The sequence below is a fragment of the Sparus aurata genome, chromosome 9 (genome assembly GCF_900880675.1).
Source record: "Sparus aurata chromosome 9, fSpaAur1.1, whole genome shotgun sequence".
In the NCBI taxonomy this organism is placed as follows: Eukaryota; Metazoa; Chordata; class Actinopteri; order Spariformes; family Sparidae; genus Sparus; species Sparus aurata.
This window is the reverse complement of record NC_044195.1, coordinates 769,551-795,631: the sequence shown is the minus strand read 5'-3', so window position 1 is coordinate 795,631 and position 26,081 is coordinate 769,551. Positions and strand designations below refer to the sequence as shown.

Here is a 26,081-nt window from a genome sequence, read left to right as displayed (position 1 = left end):
TCTTGATTAATGTTCTCTACTTAGAATCTGTATTTTGTCATCTCTCTTCTCATAAAAAGTAGTGATGAAAAGCTGGTTCAACAGATCACAGCAAACTCAAAAAGGATTTTTTTTGTCTAACAGTGCACCCCTACCATTTATCTTCATTGCCAGCCTTTACAATCACATAAGTGCAGCTGTTTGTGTGTGACAATGTGTGTTTGTGCACACGTATGGTACATGGTCAGCACACTCCCCGGTTATATTTATCCAGTCACAGGCCCCCTCCTCTGTAGTGCTCAGGAATCCTTCAAACTATATGCTCCCTTGCAGACACCAGCCGGCTGTTCTCATTGTTGATTTGTTTTTTATTTTTCCCTCTTTTGTGTTGTTCGTAGAAAGACGAGCAGTTTCAGTAGTATTACTTCAGTAGTAATCAGCCAGCCGCACACGCACAACACCCTGCACAGAGCTCAGACCAAGGGAAGTGGGTCAATCGGTTTGTGTCTTGGCAATGCATTGGCCAGCAGGTGCCTGACCCAAACACATGCACACATGCGTGCATACACACACAGGCACACACGCACACACACTGTTTGGAGGTCTGTCCGATGAATAGGTCAGCCCTCTGCGGGGATGAGAGAGAAAAGCTAGCCAGAGAATGAGCAAAATTCATCATGTGCCATCACCTACTCATTTCCGCCCGTCTCTTTCATTCCCCCACCTCCCTGGCTCCTTCATACTCTCCATATCGTTTCTGTATTTCTCTGTCTTTTTCTGTGTCCCTCTGCTGTTCATTTCCCCTTTCTCCTCTTTTCTCTCCATTGTTTGTCTCTTCCTACCTCCTTCATCATTCTTCTGACTTGTCATGCTGTGTTTATGTGGTTGTTGACTGGGTCTATTCGATTGTAGTCTTGCATATACAGTAGCCTAATGCTCACACACACTCAGAGCTCTGTGTGGCATAGCTGTAGCAGCAATGCCTCCTTCCAGTGCATTTGACTTCCAGCAACAGGAACAGGGATTGCTCTCTCTCTCTTTCTCTCTCTCTCTCTCTTTCTCTCTCTCTCTCTCTCTCTGAGCGCATGCGTGAGCGTGGTGAGTGTGGAGTGAGCCTGGTGAGTGAGTGACTGTGATTTCTATCTTTTTTTGTGTGGTTTTTTTGTGTATGTGATTACTTGTTGTTGTTTTTGTAGCTAGTGGTTTTACAGTTGTTTTCAGGGCAATCGGGCATTATGTTGTCGGCAGTTAGGAGGAGCTGGAGAAGCTCACTCGCCGACACGCAGTGAAAGTTTTACCGCAGGCTGGCTGTTCAGTAGAGGAGGTCGGATATGCTGTAGGAGAGGTGGTGGGGTTTGAGAGCGTCAAATCGGCGTCTCGTATGAACAGTGCTGTGGTGATTTTTTTGGATGAAGTGCATAAAGTGGAGCAGGTGGTCCAGACTGGCATCGTCCTCAGGGACACGTTCACTCCGGTGTATCCGCTAGGCTAGTGAATCCATCAAAAAAGATCAGCATTTCAAACGCCCCGCCATTCATTAAAAATGATGATCTGTGCAAAGCTCTGTCCAGGTATGGACAAATAGTATCCCCCATAAAAATGGTGCTGTTTGGATGTAAATCTCCCAAATTGAAACAGGTAGTCTGTCACAGAAGACAAGTGTATATGATCCCCAAAGACGCTGACAGTCACATCAACCTGACACTTAATTTTAAGATTGATGGGTTCAACTACATTGTCTTTGTCTCTTCTGATACAATGAAATGTTTTGGTTGTGGGGCCGAGGGGCATCTCATTTGAGCTTGCCCCGAGGCCAGGAGAGAGAAAGCCGGTGCCTGGGGCGCGGGGCGACCGGCGGAGGACGCCGGTGCCTCGGGTGCGGGGCGGCCGGCGGAGGACCCAGGTGCCTTGGGATCAGATACGGTTGTGAATGGGCATGGTAACAGTTCAATGGAAAAGAAAATAGATGGGGGGAAAACAGGAAACACGGTGAACAATATCAATGATAACTTGGTGAATGAAGTGTTAATGGAAGATGTGTTTGATGAACGGTGTCTTAGCATAAACAAGAGTAAAAGAAAGAAATCAGCTGATAAAGGACAGGGGGGGTGTAAAACCAGGAAGACTCTGCAGAGCCTCTCTGATGAGGAAGAGGAGGCTGAGCTGACTGCTTCTCAGGATGAAAAAGTCACTTCATATTCTGTGGAGAAGATCAGGAAGTTCCTAGCAGAGACTAAGGGTCACAGGGCAGTGAAAATTGAACATTTCTTCCCTGATCTAATTGGTTTTATCAGGTCTGTGAATCGACTCAGAAAAGATGATGCATTCACTGATCAGGAGATTTACAGACTCAAGAAGCTGGTGACTAAGGCCAGAGCTGCTTTGATTGAAGATGATGATTAATTTCATGAAGATGCACACATTTTTCTATGTCACTGTTTTTGCTGTGTGTCTTTTTATGATGGTGAACATTAATATTGGAACCATTAATATTAATGGTGCACGCACAGATGCAAAGAGGGCCTCCCTGTTCAAACTGTGTGAACTGAAAGCTGGATGTGCTGTTTGTCCAAGAGACTCACAGTGACAGTAAAAATGAGGGGGACTGGAGGAGGAAGTGGCCAGGGCAGGTTTTCCTCAGTCACAAACAATCCAACAGTGCTGGAGTGGGAATCCTTTTCTCCAACGCTTTCCGTCCTCAGTCTGTGGAGCTGCACCACGTCATGGATGGACATGTTCTCATGGTCAAAGCTTTTTATGAAAATGTGAAAATGGTCTTCCTGTGTGTATATGCTCCTGTGTTGAGTACAAACAGAATGATTTTTAAAAATCTGTTATGTGATGTTATTGGTGGTGTTTCCGATGAGTACTTATTCCTGGGAGGTGATTTTAACTGCACTGCGGATGCGGCACTTGACAGAAATCACCTAGAACCCCATCCTGCCTCGTCTGCTCGGCTCAAGCGTCTCATAGAGACACATGACTTGAAGGATGTGTGGAGGGGTTTTAATGGCAGGAATAGACAATACACCTGGTCTCACTGCAGAGACAACACAATGTCTCTGGCCAGACTTAATAAGTTTTATTGTTTCAAACATAATTTTAGTGTTTTTAAAAGCTGTCATATCGTCCCTGTGGGTGTGTTGGATCACTCTTTGGTACAATGCAGCTTTTTCATCCAGAATGTGAAGACATCCAGTGCCTACTGGCATTCTAATACAGCTCTTTTAGAAGACCGTTCTTTTAGAGAGGCTTTTAGGTTTTTATGGTTTTCACATAGGGAGCAGAAATCCATGTTCACATCAGTGCAGAAGTGGTGGGACTATGGAAAAGTTGTCATAAAACAATTTTGTCAACAGTATAATCGCAACGTCACCAAGCAAATTACCAGATCCCTTCAGGACCTGGAGACTGAGGTACAGCACTTACTGAGCTGCACAGGAGATCAAGGGCATGTTGAAACCCTTAAAAGTAAAAAGGCTGCTATAGCAAACCTGTTGGGCATCACAGCACAGGGAGCTTTGGTACGGTCACGTTTTATGAACGCCTCCATGATGGACGCCCCTTCCAAGTTCTTTTTCAGCCTGGAGAGCAAGAATGGCCAGAGGAAGGTTATCCACTGCCTGCGCTCGGACAATGGATCCTCACTCACTGAAGCAGCTGAGATCCGAAGGCACGCCACACATTTTTATAAAGAACTTTTCAAAACTGAGTTAGTGGAGGATCTAGAGCTGGAATCAGCCTTTCTTGCTGACTTACTTCAAGTTGGGGAATCATCTGATTCCCTGTTGTCAGCTGACCTAACTCTGGATGAGCTGCGTGTGGCCCTCATGAGCCTGGCTAATGGCAAGGCTCCAGGTATCGATGGGATCCCAGTTTACTTTTATAAGACTTTTTGGCCAGTGGTGGGTGAGGACATATTGGAGGTTTTCCAAGAGAGTTTCAGGAGTGGACTTCTACCTCAGAGCTGTAGGAGGGCTGTGATTACTCTACTCCCAAAGAAAGGAGACCTTCAGGACCTGAAGAACTGGAGGCCAGTCTCTTTGCTCTGCGGGGATTATAAGGTCCTGTCGAAGGCTCTGGCCTTGAGACTGAGGGAAGCGATGGCTGAAGTAGTTCATGTCGATCAGACCTACTGTGTGCCCGGCAGGTTAATAAGTGATAACATCACTGTAATTCGGCATGTTTTGGACATCTCTAGCTCTTTGGGCATAGAGACTGGTCTTATTTCCATAGATCAGGAAAAGGCTTTTGACCAGGTTGAACACCAGTACCTGTGGAAAACACTCGCTGCATTTGGGTTCAACCCAGGTTTTATTGCTAGGATCCAGGTTTTGTACTGTGACGTTGCAAGTATACTGAAAATTATAGCAGTCTGGCTGCGCCTTTTGCTGTCCAAAGAGGAGTGCGGCAAGGATGCTCACTGTCAGGCATGCTGTACTCTCTAACCATTGAGCCCTTTCTGCATAAGCTAAGAAAGGAACTGTCAGGTGTTTTTTTCCTGGGTGTCCTACAGCTGTAAAACTTTCGGCCTATGCTGATGATATCATGGTGGTTTTAAATACACAGGTGGACATAAAGGTTTTAGAGGGAAATGTAGAGCTTTTTAACAAACTGTCTTCATCCAAGGTCAACTGGAACAAGAGTGAAGCTTTTGCAACCACAAAGGATTCTCTGAATGGGCTGGTTTTACCTGGAAGGTTGAGTTGGAAGGAAGGGGGGTTGAAGTACCTTGGGATGTATTTAGGGGATGAACAGTGGCTAAAGAAAAACTGGGAGGGAGATTTGGAGTCCATTGAGAGCAGACTGAAGAGGTGGAGGTGGCCGTTGCCCTGTATGTCCTTTAGAGGCAGAACCCTTGTTATTAATAACCTGGTCTCCTCCTCGTTATGGCACAGGCTGGCAGTTGTGGACCCCCCGCTAATCTGCTCTCACGGGTCCAGGCTGTTATAGTGGATTTTTTTTGGGACAGACTCCATTGGCTTCCACAGTCAGTGCTGTTTCTCCCTAAAGAAGAGGGAGGACAGGGGCTGGTGCACATGGCCAGCAGGTGCGCAGCTTTTCCGCTGCAGTTCATTCAGAGACTACTGTACGGACCACAAGACCTGGTGTGGAGACCTCTGGCTCAGCTGATCCTGCAGAGTGTCGGAGGTCTAGGATTACAGGAGTCTGTGTTTTTAATGGATTTTAAGACTGTAAACCTTTCCTCCCTTCCTGTGTTCTACCGTGGAATTCTTAGCGTGTGGAAGCCGCTGTGGAGACAGAGGGTTAGGCACGAATCTCTGTTTTGGCTGCTGCATGAACCACTGGGTCATGGAGGCCTCCTGAGCGTCCCCTCCTGGGGAGGGGCAGCAGTCGCGGAGGCCCTCAGAACAGCAGGGATTATTACGTTTGGGGCCATGCTGGAATACACGGGGCCCGATCTACAGGAGACAGCAGGTTTGGCAGCTGGTCTGGGGTGGAGATCACAGAGGATCGTTGGCCGACTGCTCAATCACTGGAGAGCATGTCTGACGGGAAAGGAGCGTCACCTGCTGGTGGTACAGCCGTGGTCTAATTGCCCCCTGTTCTGATGACTCGTTCCCCTCCCTCATCATTTGCCCCAGTGCAGAACAACAGTGTGAGGTGAGCCTGAAGGAGGCCAAGGGCAAGGCACTGTCTGCGCTGATGGTGAAGTGTCTGAACAGACAGAAGCTGCAGCACCGGTCCCAGCTACCGTGGAGAGCTCACCTGGGCTTGGACGAGGAGGTTCGGCCTGAATGGAGGAGTCTCTACAAACCTCCACTCTCCAAGAGGGTGGCAGACCTCCAGTGGAGACTCCTGCATGGGATTTTAGCTGTAAATGCCTTTATATCTATCCTGAACTCTGCTGTACCAAACACCTGTACTTTTTGTGCGGCAGTAGAAACTGTATTTCACTGTTTTTCAGAGTGTACTCGTCTCATTCCTCTCTTTTCCATGTTGGACTGTTTGTTCAAGAAGGCAGGAGAGGTTTTTTCTCTCAGAACCTTCATTCTTGGCTTCCGATACAAAAAGACTCAAAAGGACAAATGCCAAATGATGAACTTTATTCTGGGTCAATCAAAGATGGCTGTGTACGTGAGTAGGAAGAGGAAGGTGGAGGACAGTGTAGACTCGGACATTATTCTGTTGCTGAGCAGAATGATAGCGAGGATCTTGATTGATTTTAATTATTACAGAGAAATGCAAGACCTAGAGCGTTTCACAATGACATGGACTCATGGTGGTGTACTGTGCTCCGTCCAGGAGAATGAACTTTTGTTCTCAGATCAGCTGGTCTGATCTATCTGTTTCAGTTTTTATTTAATTATTTTTTTCTGATGTGAACTGATATGATTCACACAGATTCAATAAACGTGTCGAAAAATCAAATCTCTCTCTCTCTCTCTCTCTCTCTGTATGAAGATATCCTCAGCTGTGGAGAGCACTGCCTATAAACCAACCATGATGAAATAAATAACGATGTAAACAGATGAGATGTGACACATCCCCACCATGCACTTTAAATTCCTAAAAAAAAATCAAGGGCCCACTCCCAATATTTGTTTAAAGTAACTTCTGGGTGCATTTCATAGCTGTCATACAATTCAATTACCTTTTCTTGTGATGTTAATTCAAAATGTATAGGTCTCATTCATCAAAACAGCATGTTTGATTCCTCAATATCTTATTAATACAAGAATTTAACCAACATTAGGCTGGAGACCTGATTTGGCTATTGGGCCACAGATTAAAATGGCAGTTTGAGTTAACCCAAACGAGCCGTGTCACTATTGGGTAGACTTGGTTTATGAATGATGCCTGCAACACAGTACATAAAACGTTTATATATCTTTAAACAACACAGCTATGACTGAAAATGTTTTTATTAATATCCTCAATGCAAATTGTCCATCATCAATATGAAACTGGATATCCCTGTATAGGTACGTGTTCTGTTCTAACCCTGTAACACATAAAAATCCTAAAGGATGCAGTGAAATCATTACCTATGTGTCCCAGACGCACCAGATTTCATCCCTGATAACTCTACATTGTAAACAACAAATCCATATTAAAATAATTATAAAAGGAAACTTGCCGTCAACACAGAACATAGGAAAAAAATGCTGTTTTCCATCCATCTGTGCACTGTGTGCTTATCTCAAACATTGTGACATGATACTGTCTTGATTGCCAAAAGACCACTTGGTGTTGCTGAATAAACAACAAGAACAATCGCCTCTGATCGATTCTGAATTCTCTCGTGACGATGATAATGGATGATGCTTTACCATTCAGGAGACACGGTGTGTTGAAACCAGAGAAATACACAACTATTTGGTTAATTTGAAGTGTATCAGGATAAAGTGATAGGGCTGTACCCGACTCATGATTGCATCATTCGAATCAGATTCTGCTGTTCAATGAAAACATTTAACTATTTGTCTTCTTTTTTTTCAGTTTAGCAACAAACTAAAGCTTACATCAGTATGTTTTACCTGCGGCCTCACATCTTTCTATGTCATTTGTGATGTGAAAACAGACGGATCAGATTTGTACACAGAGAAAGTTGAAATGTGCATCCTGCTCATAGTTCAGTTATAAAGTCCTAGCACACCACGGAGGGTCTCCCCTGACACCACACATTTTGGGGCCTGAGGCCAGATAAGGATCCGATGCTCCCAAATTGCAGTTTCGTTCATCAGTTATCCACCATCAGATGATGTAATTTGGATTTTTTTTTTGTTTAACTAATACAGCAGCTAATACAAAAGTATTTTTGTAGTTTCCTTCATATGTAATTCATCATTGAGATGTTATCCCTGAGCATTTTTATAATCTTCTAGGTTTTATCCTGTTTTGTAGTGATAATACGACTGACTCATCAGTTCCCAGGGGAAGCCCTAGATGTGCCAGTGTTGTATTTTTCAAATATGGTTTTTAATTTGTTTATATTGTGTAATTTTAAGACAGATTTTCACTGTACTTTTATGTAACTATGATTAAAAACATATAACATCAAACACTAGTTGAATACTACAATTTGTCAGAATCTGTTCTGACGAAGAACCATGCTCCATCCAAGTTTTGTGGAAAAAAGTTCTTGTGTAATCCAATCCAAACCAAACAACCAACAAACAGATGGTTGGGTGAGCGCATGACATACTGTGTACACTTTTCTGCTCATGATTGCATGACAGCAATGGGCAATCCATGTTAATTTGGTTTAAAAGAGTTTTTTTTTTTTTTCTTTCTGTCCATGTTCTGTGACTTTTGCCTCAACACATGACGACATGGCAGCATAAGGAAAGACATTTTCTTGCAAACAAATACAGTTATTTCCTATGTGAAGCAAGATGGCCCAAGCCCTGTCTGACAGAACAGACTGTGCTCTGATTGAATCTCATACGTACTCGTAAGTATTTTTGTCTACTATTACATGTTTTATTTGAGTCACACTTATGATCGAACTCTACAGAGTGATAATCCTTGTAATTGCCATTGTATGGACAATATGTGATGGCCTTGCATTACAGCCTGACACAGGCAACGGGCCATTCTGAGCTCCTCTTTGGTCCATAATCTTGTCAAATTATAGAGATATATAAAGAAAATTCACACCGCTTTACATCACCGTCAGACCGCCCTTTCTTTTGGCACTACATTTTCTCAACTGTAGAACCTCCGTATCCCTACGCTATATAACATACAATTGAACTGATATAGATTTTTTTAGGTGGGCCTTGTTTTAGGTGCTTAAAATTCGCTTCGCATCTGGACCCTGTTCACTGCAGTACAAAGCTGAGTGTCTGGGCTGGAGCGGCTCTCTACTTCTTCAAACTGAGGCTGCGCTGATCAGTGATTACAGTAGGGAATAGATCGACTATAGATATGTACTTTATATGAACCCACTTAAAAAAACACCAACTATGCCTTCAAGGCTCAAAGACTAGGCCAGCCTTAAAAAAACAAAGCAAAAATTAGGCATTATTATTGTTTATGATTATTATTATTAGGCAAAGCTGAAATTTAAGGACAAACTACAGTCTAAATTTGCCAGCATGAAAACCAAGCAGTTGTGCTAAGGCTGCTAAAGCCAGATAAGTGGCTAACTTAAGGGCATTGCAGCCTGCCACATTTAATGTCATCTTGTGAGCTTGCTACTTATGTCCATCAATGTAACTGCTGCTGAAGATCACAAATGATTCTTCTTCAAATGACAAGCAAATCAACACAGTATAACCTTTCCTATGAAAGAGTCTTTGGAAAGCCTTTTTAGCCCATTAGACTCGCTACTCAATGACTGTTTGTAACATAAGTTAATGTAATCAAATGTACATGTAAAAGCAATAAATATATTTTGTCTGTTTTCCTGCAGAATCTCCTTAAACATGTCATGGTGATTGGACTAAGCCCTAACTCTGGGAGCAGGCCTATCCATCTCTGCATTGTCTAACATCCTCACCAAGCAGTACTTAAATCTGGGATAAAATGGTCAATGGACTGTATTTATAGAGAGATTTTCTAGCCTGAGCGAACACCTTGTTTTCAGATTGAGTCAGCATTCACCATTTCTTAAACACATTCAAACACTGGTGACAGAGGCTGCCATGCAATGTGCAACCTGCTATTCAGGAGCGATAACAAATTCATACACACTCACACACCGATGGAAAAACCATTGAGAGCAATTTGGCCTTCATTAACAAATTACCATTGGAGGGTTAGACTGTAACATCAGTTAGAGTTGTTATTAGTTGTTATTTAGGGCTGTTGGGAAAGTTCTTCACCTATGAACTAACAGTGGACTTGTGGTGACAGATTGTATTGTAGTAGGCCTTTTCAGTCAGCACCATATGCAGCTACACAGTATCAGAATCAGAAGGCCCAGTTATGATAGGCCCGGTTCGCCACTGGTTAGTGCACAGTGTTTTTTTCATACTATTAAGTGTTCATCAGAATGACAGCCTGGGGGAAGAAACTGCCTCTGTGTCTGGTCATTATCTATGAAGCTTTTTTTTGTCTTAACAGGTCAGGTTTCAATTTTAGCAAAAACTTACGTATAGTGTAGTATATATTGATAAGTCTACTCAATAATGTCTCTCCTGGTATTCTATAATATGTAGCATTTTAGAAATTGATTTTCAGTCAAATGAGTTAATTTGGTTGTTCAGAATAAACATGCTACAAAGTCTCTGTCATGTTACCTCGCTGAAGATGCAGTCATCAGCTGGATAAAGGCACATTAGGAATTGAGAGAGATTTGGATTAGAAATCTTTATGTAGTGACAGACAGACAAGTGGCAGAGCTGATGGTCGTCACTGGTGGAAATGCTACTGATGATGAAGGGAAATGATGTACGTGATGTAGAGTTCTCAACGGGTCAGCCCGGCCCGACAAACCCGACCGGACCCGCAGGTTCGGGCCGAAAAAATACGCAAATGAGCCGGGTCGGGTCGGGCGTCGGGCTTCCTTTTTTATAAAACACATTTCATAAAACACATTTCTTGTTTGTTGTGAATCATCGCTGTTCACGTCTGGTGAAGACTAAGTCTGGCTGCCTGCTTAATGGGGAGGGGCAGACGCAGACCTGACCGCTGCGTAAAGTTACGATAACAAGTGTATGAGGAAAACAATGCAGGCGCGCGGGGGGTCGGGTTCGGGCCCGGTTCGGGCAGACAATTCATGCTGGTGTGTAGGGCTGCGTCGGGTTCGGGCTTAAAACCCCGCGGGCCGGGTCTGGTCGGGTCGTAATTTTCAGGCCCATTGAGAACTCTAACGTGATGTAATTTGTATGCATTGTAACTGTCAGGTTATTAAAGTTTCACAAGTGCTTACTTAACTGTAGCTTTTCAATAATGACCATGTGGGAATTGTGTCATTTACAGACTTGTAATTTCTGGTTGCACAGCAGCATGTTTCCCCAACTTTTTGAAAATCCCAAACCATTGTGACTAGTGGCAGCTGATCAACAGCATTTAGTTAAGTTACACAGCAGGTGGCAGCAGAGAGCATATATTTTTAGTGTATGTCACTGAGATGACCAGAATATACCCGACAGGTGGTGGACAGTACAGCTCTAGCACTCTCTTTTTCTCTCTCTTCCTCCCTTCCTCTCAATGGTTAATCAACACAGCCGTCACACACTGCATGTGCAGGATATGTTTCTGCCCATTTCCAGTGTCTGGCTAGCAGGCACTGTTTATTTTTGATGCATTCTGTGGCTGTTTCTTTGCCCTTGACCCATCTGAGCAGCACCCTCTTTGAGCTACAAGACCTCACATTTAAAGCACTGGATATAGCAACAAAGTCTCCTCATGTAGGTCTCCCAGTCTCTGGGAGTGACTGGTTTAGCAGATGTACCACATGCTCTAGTGATAACCAGTCTACCTTCCATTCTAGGCTTGTGTGTGTAGGCCATTCAAACCATTTCATATGGCAAAATATTTTTCAGTTTTAATCCATGCAACAGAAACTGAATATTGATTATATTGAATATTGAATATAATATCATATAATATAAAATAAAGGAGATCAGAGACCTGTTGCATGTTCGGGTGAGTCATCATGTTTCTTTTAGAAGTAAGTGTCTCGTGCCATGCTCTGCATTTTCCATTTTCTTTTCTATTTTTTAGTAAGAGCCAAGGTAGGCAGGCGTGTTTGATGCCCAGATGAAGAGCTGGTAAAGCTTCAGGGTTCATCTATTGAGATCGGTGTGAAAAAAACATCAAGCGTTTCAGAGGTGTGGTATAAATGTTTCTTTGAATACACTCAGTGGTCCGTCAACTTCACCAAAATAAGAATGGTTTAATGATAGTATGATGAGGGTGAGGTCGATAGAAAAGTCAAATCTCATGGCGTCGGCCTTACTGTGCCAGAAAAAACTGTGAATTCAACACATGGAGTGGAGAGGGAAAAAACTGACTTTTGACTTGTATAAGGTAAAAAACCTTGTATAAGGTAAAGGTGAAAAGAAATGCTGGTAGCAGCTCTCTGGTTGAAGACAAATGCCAGGGTTCTCTTTGGGTTGTCCTCTTTGTTGCTGCATTACAGACAGCAGTGGACTGGCCAGGACACCTGGTCAGTAGAGATGGAGCAGGCAGGGATACTGTGGACTAGCGGTGGTCATTATGGCCTAAAATTAATATCATAGTATATTTTATTTTTTTATTATTTTGTTCTTTGTTTTTTTGCAGGATGGTTTTATATCACAGTATTACAGAAATAAGAGATAATTGTATGATTCAACTGCTTTTTGTTATTTTTGTATTGTAAGGGAACATAGTATTGAAAGAAAAAGAACAATTTTAAGGCAAATGTTTTTATTTAGTGGCTTCAAATAGAAAAAATTATGTATCAGCCTACATGTGTTTCAATCACCTGCCAGATAGTGAAGGTTAATTAGCAGATGTAGTGTGATTTATTCTCAGAGATTAATAATGAATTAATCAATTTAGTGTAAAAATAAATACAATTGTTGTCAAAATAAATGAATATATTGTACAAATGAATAGATATAGTGTAAAAATAAGTCATGTTCTGCTCTTTCCTGGCTTAAATCGTACCTCACCGACAGACATCAGTTCATCCACATCAACAACTGCTCCTCCTCCACTGTCCCCCTCCCTCAAGGCGTCCCCCAGGGTTCGGTGCTTGGTCCTCTCCTCTTCATCCTCTACCTACTCCCCATTGGTTCCATCATCCGCCGTCATGGTCTCCGTTTCCACTGCTATGCTGACGACATCCAAATCTACATTTCTACAAAATCCATCACCCCCGTCACCCACTCCACCCTCACCAACTGTCTGACAGAACTGAAATCATGGCTTCAAACTAACTTCCTTCAACTGACCTGCCTCCTTACCTACATCCGCTCCCACGAACACATCACCCCTGTTCTGCAAAACTTACACTGGCTCCCTGTCCCACATCGAATCAACTTCAAGCTCCTCCTCCTCACCCACAAAGCCCTCCATAACCAGGCCCCTTCCTACCTCACAGACTTGCTCCACCACCTTGGGTGACAGAGCCTTCTCCATAGCCGCCCCCTCCCTCTGGAACGCCCTCCCCAAACACATCCGTGACTGTTCTAACCCATCCATCTTCAAATCATTACTCAAGACCCACCTTTTTAAATCTGCTTTTAACCTGCAACAATAGCTGTCTTTCTCTGTGCCCCCCATCAGTTTTTGTAATCACAAACACACATAGTTGTTGTACATTGTTTGTTTGTCCTTATATGTACTTTTCATTTATTTCTCTATGTATATTTTCCTCTGTTTTTTGTTTTATGTAAAGCGTCTTTGAGAGCTGTAAAAGCGCTGTATAAATAAAATGTATTATTATTTTGGGGCTGTATGTCCAAATGTCTTATTAATTATTATTTACAGTGCATACGGAAAGTATTCACAGCGCTTCACTTTTTCCACATTTTGTTTTGTTACAGCTTTATTCCAAAATGGATTAAATAAATTTTTTTCCTCAAAATTCTACACATAATACCCCATAATGACAATTAAAAAAAAGTTTGAGATTTTTGCAAATTTACTAAAAATAAAAAACGAAGAAATCCCTTGTACATAAGTATTCACAGCCTTTGTGATCAAGCTCAAAATTGAGCTCAGGTGCATTCTGTTTCCACTGATCCTCCTTGAGATGTTTCTACAGCTTAATTGGAGTCCACCTGTGGCAAATTCAGTTGATTGGACATGATTTGGAAAGGCACACACCTGTCTATATAAGGTCCCACAGTTAACAGTGCATGTCAGACTACAAAACAAGCATGAAGTCGAAGGAATTGTCTGTCGACGTCCGAGACAGGATTGTCTCGAGGCACAGATCTGGGGAAGGTTTCAGAAAAATGTCTGCTGCTTTAAAGGTCCCAGTGAGCACAGTGACCTCCATCATCTGTAAATGGAAGAAGTTTGGAACCACCAGGACTCTTCCTAGAGCTGGCCATCCCTCTAAACTGAGTGATCGGGGAGAAGGGCTTTAGTTAGGGAGGTGACCAACAACCCGATGGTCACTCTGACAGAGCTCCAGGGTTCCTCTGTGGAGAGAGGAGAACCTTACAGAAGGATGACCATCGCTGAACTCTCCACCAATAAGGCCTGTATGGTACAGTGGCCAGACAGAAGCCACTCTTTAGTAAAAGGCACATGGCAGCCCGCCTGGAGTTTGCCAAAAGGCACCTGAAAGACTCTCAGACCATGAGAAACAAAAATTCTCTGGTCTGATGAGACAAAGTTCGAACTCTTTGGCTTGAATGCCAAGTGTTATGTTTGGAGAACACCAGGCACCACTCATCACCTGGCCAATACCATCACTACAGTGAAGCATGGTGGTGGCAGCATCATGCTGTGGGGATGTTTTTCAGCGGCAGGAACTGGGAGACTCGTCAGGATTGAGGGAAAGATGAATGCGGCAATGTACAGAGACATCCTGGAAGAAAATCCTGCTCCAGAGCGCTCTTGACCTCAGACTGGGGCGACGGTTCAACTTTCAACAGGACAACGACCCGAAGCACACAGCGAAGATATCGAAGAAGTAGCTTCAGGACGACTCTGTGAATTTCCTAGAGTGGCCCAGCCAGAGCCCAGACTTGAATCCCATTGAACATCTCTGGAGGGATCTGAAAATGGCTCTGCACCAACCTGATGGAGCTCGAGAGGTTCTGTAAAGAGCAATGGGCGAAAATGGCCAAAGATAGGTGTGCCAAGCTTGTGGCTTCATATTCCAAGATATTTCAGGCTATAATTGCTGCCAAAGGCGCCATAACAAAGTATTGAGCAAAGGCTGTGAATACTTATGTACAAGTGATTTCTTTGTTTTTTATTTCTAATAAATTTGCAAAAATCTCAAACAAACTTTTTTTAAGTTGTCATTATGGGGTATTATGTGTAGAATTTTGAGGACAAAAATGAATGAAATCCATTTTGCAATAAGGCTGTAACATAACAAAATGTGGAAAAAGTGAAGCGCTGTGAATACTTTCTGTATGCACTGTATATTACATTACTGTCTCCCACATAATAGTTAATCAAACAGTTACTATAATAATTTATTATAATATTATTAATCATTTATAATACTGGGATCAATATCTGTGATTCTGATTCTGGTAAAGCCTTGTATCAGATCTGAACCCAATTTTGTGGTCCGCCCTCGCCTACTGCTCATGTGTTTGCAGCCATTTCCAAGCCAACAGTAGAGTTAGCAGTGAGAAGGACATTGAAAATTAGACACAGAAAAAATGCAGGTGAAATCCTATATACAGTATCTCTTTACATAGATCCATTCTGTCCTCAGGTGTAGAATAAATGGGTCCAGTCATATGTCATATGTATATAATAATAAACTGCATACTTGTCTTGCTGCCATATTATGCTCATCCCCCTTTCTCTCCCTCTCTCCTTTCCTTCATGTGTCTTCAGATCTGAAGAGGGAGGCCAGCATCTGCCACATGCTGAAGCACCCCCACATTGTGGAGCTGCTGGAGACATACAGCTCAGATGGGATGCTCTACATGGTTTTCGAGTTGTAAGTTTTAGCCTGACAAGGATTTCACATAGTATGATTGAACATACAAGTCGCATCAAAAACAGCAACACAGTCTTTGTGTGTTGGTTAAGAAAAAACTCACATCTGTAGATGTGAGGCAGATCTCACAATGGGTTGCATGAACAGGAGAGTGTGAAGATGAGGAAAGAGAACTTACGGTAGGGCAATAGAAAGGAAGGAGACAGAGAAAAGAATGACAGCATTAGGAAGGTGGTTTCAGCCATAGCAGGACAGAGAGAACATGAACCCTGCGGTTGTTTTATATAACCAGCACTGATATGAGAAAGCTTGTTAGCTGAGGATGGGGGAGAGGTAAGAGAAAAGGGGGGGCTGGTGTGCAGGGGGTGAGTACAGTACTATATATGGGGGAAAAGAGATGAGATTAGGATTTCACACTTGCTGCTACCTCCAGCTTTTGTAAAAGCTGCACCTTCCCCAAGCTCCTCCCCTCCTGCTCTGTATCTCCATCTTTCCTTCTCTTCCAGAACTAATTCCTTTATCATTTAATTCTGTTATCGCTGAACAAGCAAGTGCTTGGCTTTCGTTTACTTTCAGTTCTATCATACGGCTCAGTGCAGGGGAGAGAACTTTTAAGTAAATGCGAGTCAACTCCATTTAAAGGGATTTTCATGGTTTGTGCCAAAGCTTCAGTTTCATATGCCACTAATGCACACACAGGAATGCAGTTACTTTGGAGTGGTATAGAATAACTGAGTGAACATAATAAACATGCACAATATATAAATTCACTATATATATCAGACCGATAAATCATCTGATATTGGGAAATGTATATCATAATCATTATTAAGGCTGCAAGATTTATCACACTATGATAAAATATAAAATACGTTTTCACCAGATCACTTGAATATCTGTGTTTGCCTTTGTGTGTGTGTATTTCAGCAGCTCCTCTTCCTGGTGCTTGATAAAACTTATAAAGTTACGTATTTAAATTTAAATTAATGTAAATATTGAGGGTTTACTGATCAATCAGTCCTGTTAGACAAAAACTGGGGATTTATTGATTGCGGCTCAAATAATGTCTCACTTTAGTTGATCATAACACATTAAGACATCTGCAGACTCTCCACTTCAAGATGAGATCATACCTTTTGATGGACGTCAGTTTTTGAGCCATGGCGATGCCCAAACTGTAGCCTGTGGCTAGGTAAGCCTTGTCTTCAGCCTAGCCACTGGCCAAAAAGGAAATGACTGTCTAACTTGACATTGCACTTGCAATCGTTATGAGGTCAGCAGTCCTGTCTGCTTTGTATTATTATCTGTGAATTTATTGCCAATTAAATAGAGCCGACATAATGAAGCCCTATTATTTTGACTGACTTAACAAGAGCAGAATTAACAAGAAGGAGAAGAAGTGTTATAAATCATCACCGTACAGACACGGTGAACAGACACTGGGGTCACAAGTTGATCTGGCCTCCTCCTGCGACCCAGAGGTGTCTGTGTGTCTGCTGTGAGGAGAGAAATAGGTGATACCGCGAGTCACCTGCGTGATCTGATTGGCATGGTGGATTGATTACCGCGCTGGTGTTTTTTTCCCTCAGTGAATGTGAGTTCAAGTCCCGTAATTCTTTTATTTATTTGTTTTGTTTAAAAGGGTTCCATAGTTCCCCTATGTGATGCATGTTTACTCAGACAGGGAGAAGACACAAGTAGGTGTTTTAATAAAGGTTTATTAGAGATACACATTCACAGGAAGAGCAACTCTCCCTTTTCCTGTTTACAACATCTTCCGTAACAACCAGCAACTTTGATACAGCGACAGAGGGTTAGACACGTTTAATCAAACAGTAGCCCAAACACGTATCAGGTATGTTTTGACCAGAGAACAAAGAGGCATATCAGAGGACAGCTATGTCTTCTCTTCCCGTTTTCAACATCTGTTGTAGCTACGGCGACGCATTCGGCTCACGGTCGCCAGTTAACATGGACCCGTGTTAATCCGAAACACCGGCACGTCAAGAACCGGACTTAGGGTAAATAATGTCCGCCACGCTTTTTCGCTAACATTGCCGTCACGTTTGCTTTGTGTTTAGTTAAGGAAGAAATAGTGAAAACGGGCTTTTGTCACGAAAGTGTCTGCAAGCAGCAAGTTTGGTTGCTGAGGAACAGGAAGTTGTGGGAGGGACGGAGGCGGTGATACAGACAGCGACAGAGATGGCGAGTTTTGAGAGTTGAGAGATTTGTGACATATAGCGTGTTAGGAGTGTATAGTTAGTATGTTATGTCAGGCGTGTTCGTTTGTTTGAGAGGTGAAAGTAGATAAACTAATAGAGAAGACAGTCTACGAAGTACTGTTAACTATTTAATAAGAAGAACTATCATTAAGCAAAAGCAAAAAGCTTGATCAAGAACTTTCTCTGTTTGAAAAATCGCAGGCAGCAAAGCCAAGCAACCAGTCGCCCAGAAAAAGATGCAGAATTTCAGCATGTAATGCATTATATATTGCTGTCGCAATGTATGTGTTGAATTGTCATTGGTCAATCATATAGATAGGATGAATACTATTATTGGACAATCAAGTAAAATAGGTGGGGAGAATCCGTGGTTTAGACTTTAGCCCTCCCATCGGTGGTGCACAAACTGGTCCCAGTTTCTTGGCACACGAACCATGATTCCTGGAGATGTCACCCTGTTGAAGAAAACAAAATGTCCCTGGCCTCAACTGCCTGTTCCCCGCTATCTGCCTTTGTTTATGGCTCCTTCACTGTCGCATACGCACAAGGGTTTTGGGAGGTGATATATCGCTGGCCTTCGAGGCCTCTTCATGTGTGTGATAAGTGAAAGGTGAATGTGTTCTCTCTCGTACCCTGGCTTTGTTCTCCATGTATTAGCCCCTCATAAAAAAAGACTAATGCTTGTGACCATCTCATTTGTCAACAGGATATGTGCAACTCTTTTAATAATGTGAGATAATAGGAAAAGATGGAAAAAGACAATCTATATGTGTTGTGCAATATTATAGCATCTAAGTGTGGCAGACGTCATAATGTAATGAGCAATGAACGATGTGCGTGTAGGTTCATGAGCATTGTGTTTGTTTAAGGGGAGTCATGGGCAGTATTTAGTGGGCCGGGGTCATAGGGTTCATACTAAGTGGTCGGTGGGGCATAAAGGGGCATAATGAAATTGTGTAAATCCTAACAGTAGTGTAGTCGTTTTTTTGTGTTGTGAGTCAAAACAATGAGGAGACTGCTGAATGTGGAGCAGGTAGTGCAGCTCTTCAATGAGCTGAGGAGCCTGAGGCATTGCCTGCATTTAAATGTGAATAGTTACATATAACTTTGTAAATTTTAAAAACGTATGCACATATTTAGCAAACAACAATTTATATTTGCATTATAACTAATGGAATTGGTTCATTAAACATATTTGTGGTTTTCACAGTAAAAAATCTAACTTTTTCCTACTCTGATTTTATGTTATTTTCTGATTTTAGGTCCATAGTGTTAATATAATATGTCAAAATGAAAAAATAACTGTACAGTCACACATGTGAGGTTGTGCTGAAAATAATGACACCAAACAAGGCAAGGTAAATAGTTTTTAAGGTGAAATATAATGGTATAATCAAAAGTTGTCAAAACTGCCAATTATATCCCTGATATCCCACCTTCAAACACAACCTCATTTGGCCATCCGTGAAAAAGCTACTTAACCTCCCACTTTTCTATGCACTAGTCAAACCAAAGAGACAACACATAATTACAGCTTCTCCTCTTCTGAACTTTGTCTAACCAATCACAGAGAAAGACAGTTATTCAAGTTATAATAACTGTGACCTTTTTTGCCTAAATCCCTGCTACACTGATGCTTTGTGTGTGTGTGTGTGTGTGTGTGTGTGTGTGTGTGTGTGTGTCCTTCTCTGTCTTTATTAGTATGGATGGAGCAGACCTGTGTTTTGAGATCGTGAAGAGGGCAGATGCTGGCTTTGTCTACAGTGAAGCAGTGGCCAGGTGAGATTATACACATAAAATCTTCTTCCATAAGATGATCTCTCATGTTGTTTCATATCAGTATTTGCAACCATTTCTTAAATTTAACGAAACACTTTACTGTGATGCAACAGTAACTGTATAATGTCTTTTCCTTAGTCACTACATGAGACAGATTCTCGAGGCGCTTCGCTATTGCCACGACAACAATGTCATCCACAGAGATGTCAAGGTATTTGTGACTCACAATTATTGTCCTCGACTGACTGCAGCCTTACTGAGCTGAAGCTGCAAAGTTATTGTGGCTTTAAGAGAGCCATATAATATTTGAAGTTGGGGCATTTTAACAAAAGGAAAGACATTTCATTGTAGAGTCATAATCATAAAGAGAGACATGGATTCAAAACACCCATTACCAGACAACTAGCATTTTCTGATTATAAAGCTGCTGCCTCGCCATCAGTTTCAGACATGAAAGTTTAAGTCAGACCTGCACCACTTACAGTCAGGTTAAGTAACAGTTATTGTTCTCTGTAAACTACATACAACTGTAAATACACTGGACAAACAAGGTATTAGTTATAACTTTAAAACTATAAAACTTAAAAAAAATATGTTGTCATATAAACTTGACAATTTACCTTACACTTGGAACTTGATATTAAACTTAAAAAATACTTTATTTTCACCTTTTGTTCTGTGACATAAAACACTTCATTAAAGCCCCACTCCAGTTAGTTTTCTTCCTGTCTAATTGTTGACATTCTCTCTCAAACAGAGAATAGGGGTGTGGTTAATAGTCAGATATAACCCAGTACCATTGCAACCAGATTGCTGTTCTAGCAAGATCAGCATGGATAGCATTAGCAAAGGTTAAGCCATAGCATGAATGTTAGCATGGACAGTGAAAGTGGTCACTCAAGCAGAAGTTCTTCTTGTGTATTAAGGAGCTGCAGAATTTATTCATGGTAACACTGTCACCAGTACTTTACAGATGCTGCTAAACAACTTCTCTGCTACAGCCCGTCTGCTCTCAGTACAAATGGCCCACAATTTAATTATAAAGTGCTTACATGTCAATGACATATACATAATCACACCGAACACGGAGACTCATCTACTGAGTTGTACACCTTTACAGGTGTAAAGTTGCAAACTGTTTTAACTGTAACTCAACAACTTAAATTTATTTAAACATGTATAGTAATTGCACATAATACACAGAGTGGTGGTGACATTTAAGTTATGTGACCACAATGTAGTCTGTTTATAGCAAAACATTTCAGCAATAAGCAAAAATCCCATAGGCTTTTTGTTGAGGGAACCAGGGAAATGTTAACTTCTCGGTTAGCTTACGAAAATATATCATCGCTACAACACTCCATTCAGTTCCTGTTGAATTATGTAGTTGAATAAGGACAATCTTTCAGTTTCTCTCAACTTGAATTCCAAAGATTCATCTACACTTCAGTCTACCGAGTGTATCTAGTTTACCTTACTTTGTTATGTCACCTTTATCACTGAAATGTAATCACTAATCCTCTCATGGTCTGCTGCACTTAAGCAAAACACCACCTTTCCTGCTCTGATGTTGATGAGTGTGTCTCTATGGACAGCAAGGCATGCTTCAGTCGAAAGGGACATTAAGGCAAAAATCAAGAAACAAATTGTAGCGACATTTAAAGGAGTTACTGTTTGCCGTGTGTATGTGCCGCTGCGGTTATGGCAAACACCTTTTTAAGACACAGAAATGTTTTATAATTAAAATGTAGTGTATTAACTGATGTACTTTCTGTTGTAGAACAAGACATAAACACATGTCTTGACCACAGACCCTATTTCAGGCATCTAACCAAATACCAATTCATAAAACCCAGTGTCCTTGAGACAGGGGAACATGAAGGTCAAAAATGCTAACTTTTTTCCAGAGTTTAGGTCTCATTCCTACAGCACTCTTTAATGTGTAGAGCCAGCCTGGTCCCAGTGAGAAAATTTGCAACAAAGTTTGCATTCAAAGTGCCATCTCCTATCACACTCTCCACATTCACAAACAAGCAGCGCTAACACAACTCCCACAGCAACCTCCCCTGCTGTGATGTGTTCAATGGGTTTCAGGTAATTTGTACAGATCTCAATTGTAGTACTGCGTTACTGGTTTTTCCAAAAGGCCCATACAGCATGTTATATGGCCAGTGCCAGCTCCCAGTTTGTGGATTACTATCTCTCACTTAAGCATTGTGCTCAGGTATTAGTTATAGAAGCATATATAGTCATAGCTGTCTTTCTTCAGTCCTACACTGGATCCCTGCTAAATCACTTGCTTAGTTTGAGGCCCATTGTCTTTATGTCAGTGATAGCCTGTCTGTAAATTCAGAGGCGCACAAGATGAAAAGCTGGCTCTTTGTAGCTACAGTTGTGTGTGTTTCAGTGCCACACTTTTATTTCACCTCTGCACAGTTCCTATTTCCTCTACTTCCATCAACTATTTACCATTCTGTGGTGCCATGTTGAAGTCCAATAATCACTGACGTGTCTTTCTTTTTTTCTCTTCTTTTGCCATACTGTCAGTATGTCAGACCTTATTCTTCACTTAACACAATACAAACAAAGATCTCTGTGCAAACATACAAATCTAAATCTCTTCTCTCTATTCCAATCCTAAAAGGGAGCAGCATCACTCTTTGACATGTAAAGAAGCCACCATACATTTTGCTAGTCTCCTCAGTGGTTCTTTCAAAAACAGAAGAATTTAATAGCAACAATCAGAAGAGATAAATGAAAAAGAAAAGACATAAAACTGAGATAGTGTATTGCCACATTTAAATTACAGCATCTTAGGCCCTGTTCACACTTGGTATCCCGTATGTCATGACTGATACAGTCGCAAATGAGCAGTTCAAAGTACAGATTTTGAACACCCTCCAGACAAACTGAGGACGCATTTTAGATCCAGTCACTCAGACCACATTCAGAGGTTGATTGGGCGTCATGTGTCCACATTCTCCATGTGATTGACTGTGATGTAAACAATGTTGTGAGGTTCTCTCTTAGCCTGCCAATGTTAGCAGCAGATGTTTGCAAACCTATACTGTCTGTTTCAACTGATCTGACCACTGAACCAGTTAGCCCAACTTTTGCAGACTCTCTCACAATAAACATTGCAAACTTTGCGAAAATGAGATGCAATACATTGAGATTTTTCCTTCCATGTAAAATGTCAGTTTGTTGTGGCATTGCTGAACTAGACTGTCCGCCTCTGCATCTGGAGTAGGTCTTACCCGCCAACATTTAGCAGGTGTTTTAACTGATTTCACTATTTACACTGAACCATTTTATTGATAGTAAACATGGCAGATTTTACACCCTGGAAAAAATGCCCAGATTATCTTAAATAATTGCTTTATTAATTACAACTTTAAAAACTTTGTGAAACACTGTCTCTGACAAATTATATATATCAATTAATAACTTGACACTTAAGTTCAGTCATTCAGTCAAAAATGTAAATGTCAACCAGATATGTGTGTTTGTTTTTCATTTCTCTATCCTATGTACACACACACACACACACTTTTCACACAGGATAGAGAAATGAAAAACCACACTTCCTCCTTATAGAAGCATTTCAGCTTGTCCTTCACTCTCACAGTGCTCTCAGCACTCAGCAAGAATAGGAACACTTACTGGAACTGAGAAGTTGTAAAACTTCACTTCCAGTTGGTTTAAGGTGCATTACTATAAATGTCATTATTTAAGTGTATAAGTACTTTGCCCCTGTTAATTGTATTTCTTGGATGTTCTGTTTTATCATAAAAAAAAACAATTAATCAATCAATTAGTCCATCAGATGCTTATTAAAGGTCCCACATTGTACTGTTTTTCATCGATTTCACACAGCTGTCAGAGGTCCAACAACACTGTATTTGAAATGTATTGCCCCAAACCCATCCATGGTCCTGAATTTCAGCTGTCTTAAAGTCGCTCAAATGAGCTCTACTGAGAGCAGGCTGTTTCTGTGCCTGCACCTTTAAATGCTAATGAGTTCCATTTGTCAATGCCTGCCTTGCCTGCTACACACCCCTCTCAGGGAGAGGATGTCGCTTACGCTAGCGGTAGCATGCAATAATGTTTGACGGTGGATGTCACGCTATGGCTCGCTGTCGGACCTAGAAGGAGAGGCTCCTGAAGAAATACAGACTCTACGACTGCAGCAGAACATTTCAGAATGGTTAGTGTGTCTGAATATGTTCCTTAGTTTGTTCATATGGGTTGTTACATTTACTACCATGTAGCTAGTGGCTAACAGCTAGCGAAAGCTGTGTTTGTCTCCAACACAGTCTCCAAACTCTTGGACACTGTTCGCATCGTCTCTGTTTCCAGTCTGCACGTTTCCAGACTTTTTACTGTGACAACCAAGCTCCATCGTAATATTATTAACATTAAACTCGCTTCAAACACCATTGCATAGCGGACCGAAGCGGAGCCAACTAGTGAGCCAATTTCCAGCTGACTTCACCATACTCGTAGGCAACTGGAAATACTATCAAAACGTGGCGACACGTACCTGTGGCTCAGGTGCAGTTGCTGGGTCCCGTATGGTTGGGACTGATCCTTTTACGAGGGTCAGTGTCGAGGCGAAACCAGCTTTGTACTGACCCTCGTTACTGAAAATGAAAGGCAACCACTGTCTCTTCTGTTGTTCTGTAGCTGGGACAGAATATAGGCACTTATGTTGATTTTTACACCAAACAACAGAGCAATTTGTGTGTCTAGCTCTGAGCGATGACATTGGGAAACACTGCTAGCTTACCGCTGGACACACCTAACTTCACCTCGGGAATGAACACCCCCCTCTGGGATATCTCCGGGGAGAGGGGGGAGTGTTTTCGTGCACAGGAGGCCTGCCTATGAACATCTCTCCTGTCGTTATGTAACGACAGGAGCTGAATCTGAACAGCCTGTAGGAGCCCGGTTTCACCAGTGCAGAGACGATGTAGGAATGACTTGCTTTCCTCATTCTGGGAGTTGGCAGGCTCAGGGAGGACCAGTTTATATATGTAGAGACCAGAGAAAATTTGTTTTTCATAATATGGGACCTTTTAATGTAGCCTGCAGCTGCGCTTCCAGACACCTACCCTGTGTGCACAAACATGATCAGCTGACTGGTACCAGAGGGAACTCGGACAGCGTCAGAGATGTTGGATTTATATTCTTTTTCATAGACACTTAATTATTTATTTATTTGTTTATAATATTTGTTTCAGAAGAGGGTGTACTCATGGGAGAAGAACATGATCCTTTATCGTAGACGGATTTGACAATCCGAACTTTTGAACAAACTTTTTTATTTGAATCTTTTGTCTTGTTATCGTTGAATCATTGGGTGGCATTCTTTTTTGTGGTTGTTGTTGTTTATCTCTGGAATCTTTATTTTTGATGAATATTTCTTGAACTTGCCCAACCCTAACCTGCAAACAGCCAAGCCAAAATGTATCTGAGTGATCGTTTTGTGGATACAGAGAATTGTGAAAGTACAAATTGACAGAACTCACAGTCACATAATGACACTTAAAATACAACACACCGTAGCTACACTCTCTGGGCTATAACTCAGAAGAATGGCATACTGTATTTGTTCCTATTTTGAGAAATACTCATTAAACTGTAGCAATGTACATACATATGTGATGAATAAAACATGGACAATTTTATGAAGATCAAACTGCATGTGTACTGTGGATCAGTCAGATAGGAATTTAGCTCTGACATGTGCCCATTATGGGTGGGAGAAATAATCGATTCTTAGATGCACTGTGACATGGACGTGGAGGATTCTGAATCGATTTTACAAAAGTCAAACAACGATTTTCTAAATGTTAATGACAACGTAATGTTGACGGAACGCAAGAGGCGGAATTCGTAATTGCGGAAGTGCAGCGCCCGGACAGTCGATGGTGCGCACATAACAAAAAAACATGAGGGTTTTGTCCGAAATCACTCACTACTCCCTATACAGTGCACTACATAGTGACTATGCCATTTTGTGGTGCTGTCCGAATGTCTAGTGGGGAATATTATACCCTATATAGTGCACTCAAGTATCCCACAATGCATCGCGAAAAGTAGTGTACAACTTACCAAGCAATATTTACCATTATGCATTGCGCTGCGGATGAACGCATGGAGGTTTCAATTCATGTTTCAACTGCGCGGCAGTAGTGACGTCATCAACAGCGCCAGAGTAGTGTCCGAAAGTCCGTTTTCCTTTCTGCCGTTGAGCTCACTATATAGTGCACTATGTTGGACTCACTATGTAGTGACTAGGGAGTAGGGAATGAGTGGGTCGGACACAGCCGAGATGGCTCAGCTGCCGGTTGTTTTTTTCAACCGGCAGCCTCTGCTCTAACAGCAAGCGTGTGGAAGCATGGTTGTAGTTGCTTCCAACCAGAGGACCATCGAGCAAGCAATATCAAATTTTCCACCCAACTGGGAAAGAGCGAAGCGAATTCCAAACTCTTCTGCAACTTTGATTGACGAGAACTTGCGTCTGTATTCAGTCGCTTGCATTTCAACACGTT

At 41.9% G+C, this 26,081-nt stretch overlaps 1 protein-coding gene across 22 annotated transcripts in view; it reads left to right on the top strand.

Annotated features, from left to right (window-relative positions):
* Nucleotides 1-26,081, top strand: part of caska (calcium/calmodulin-dependent serine protein kinase a) — a 253,409-nt gene that overhangs the window by 98,776 nt on the left and 128,552 nt on the right. For all 22 annotated transcript variants that reach the window (XM_030428180.1, XM_030428183.1, XM_030428178.1 and 19 more), the window contains 3 exons: nucleotides 15,418-15,523; nucleotides 19,447-19,524; nucleotides 19,663-19,735. In XM_030428180.1, coding sequence (XP_030284040.1) covers nucleotides 15,418-15,523; nucleotides 19,447-19,524; nucleotides 19,663-19,735 — 257 coding nt within the window. The remainder of the gene's footprint in view (nucleotides 1-15,417; nucleotides 15,524-19,446; nucleotides 19,525-19,662; nucleotides 19,736-26,081) is intronic.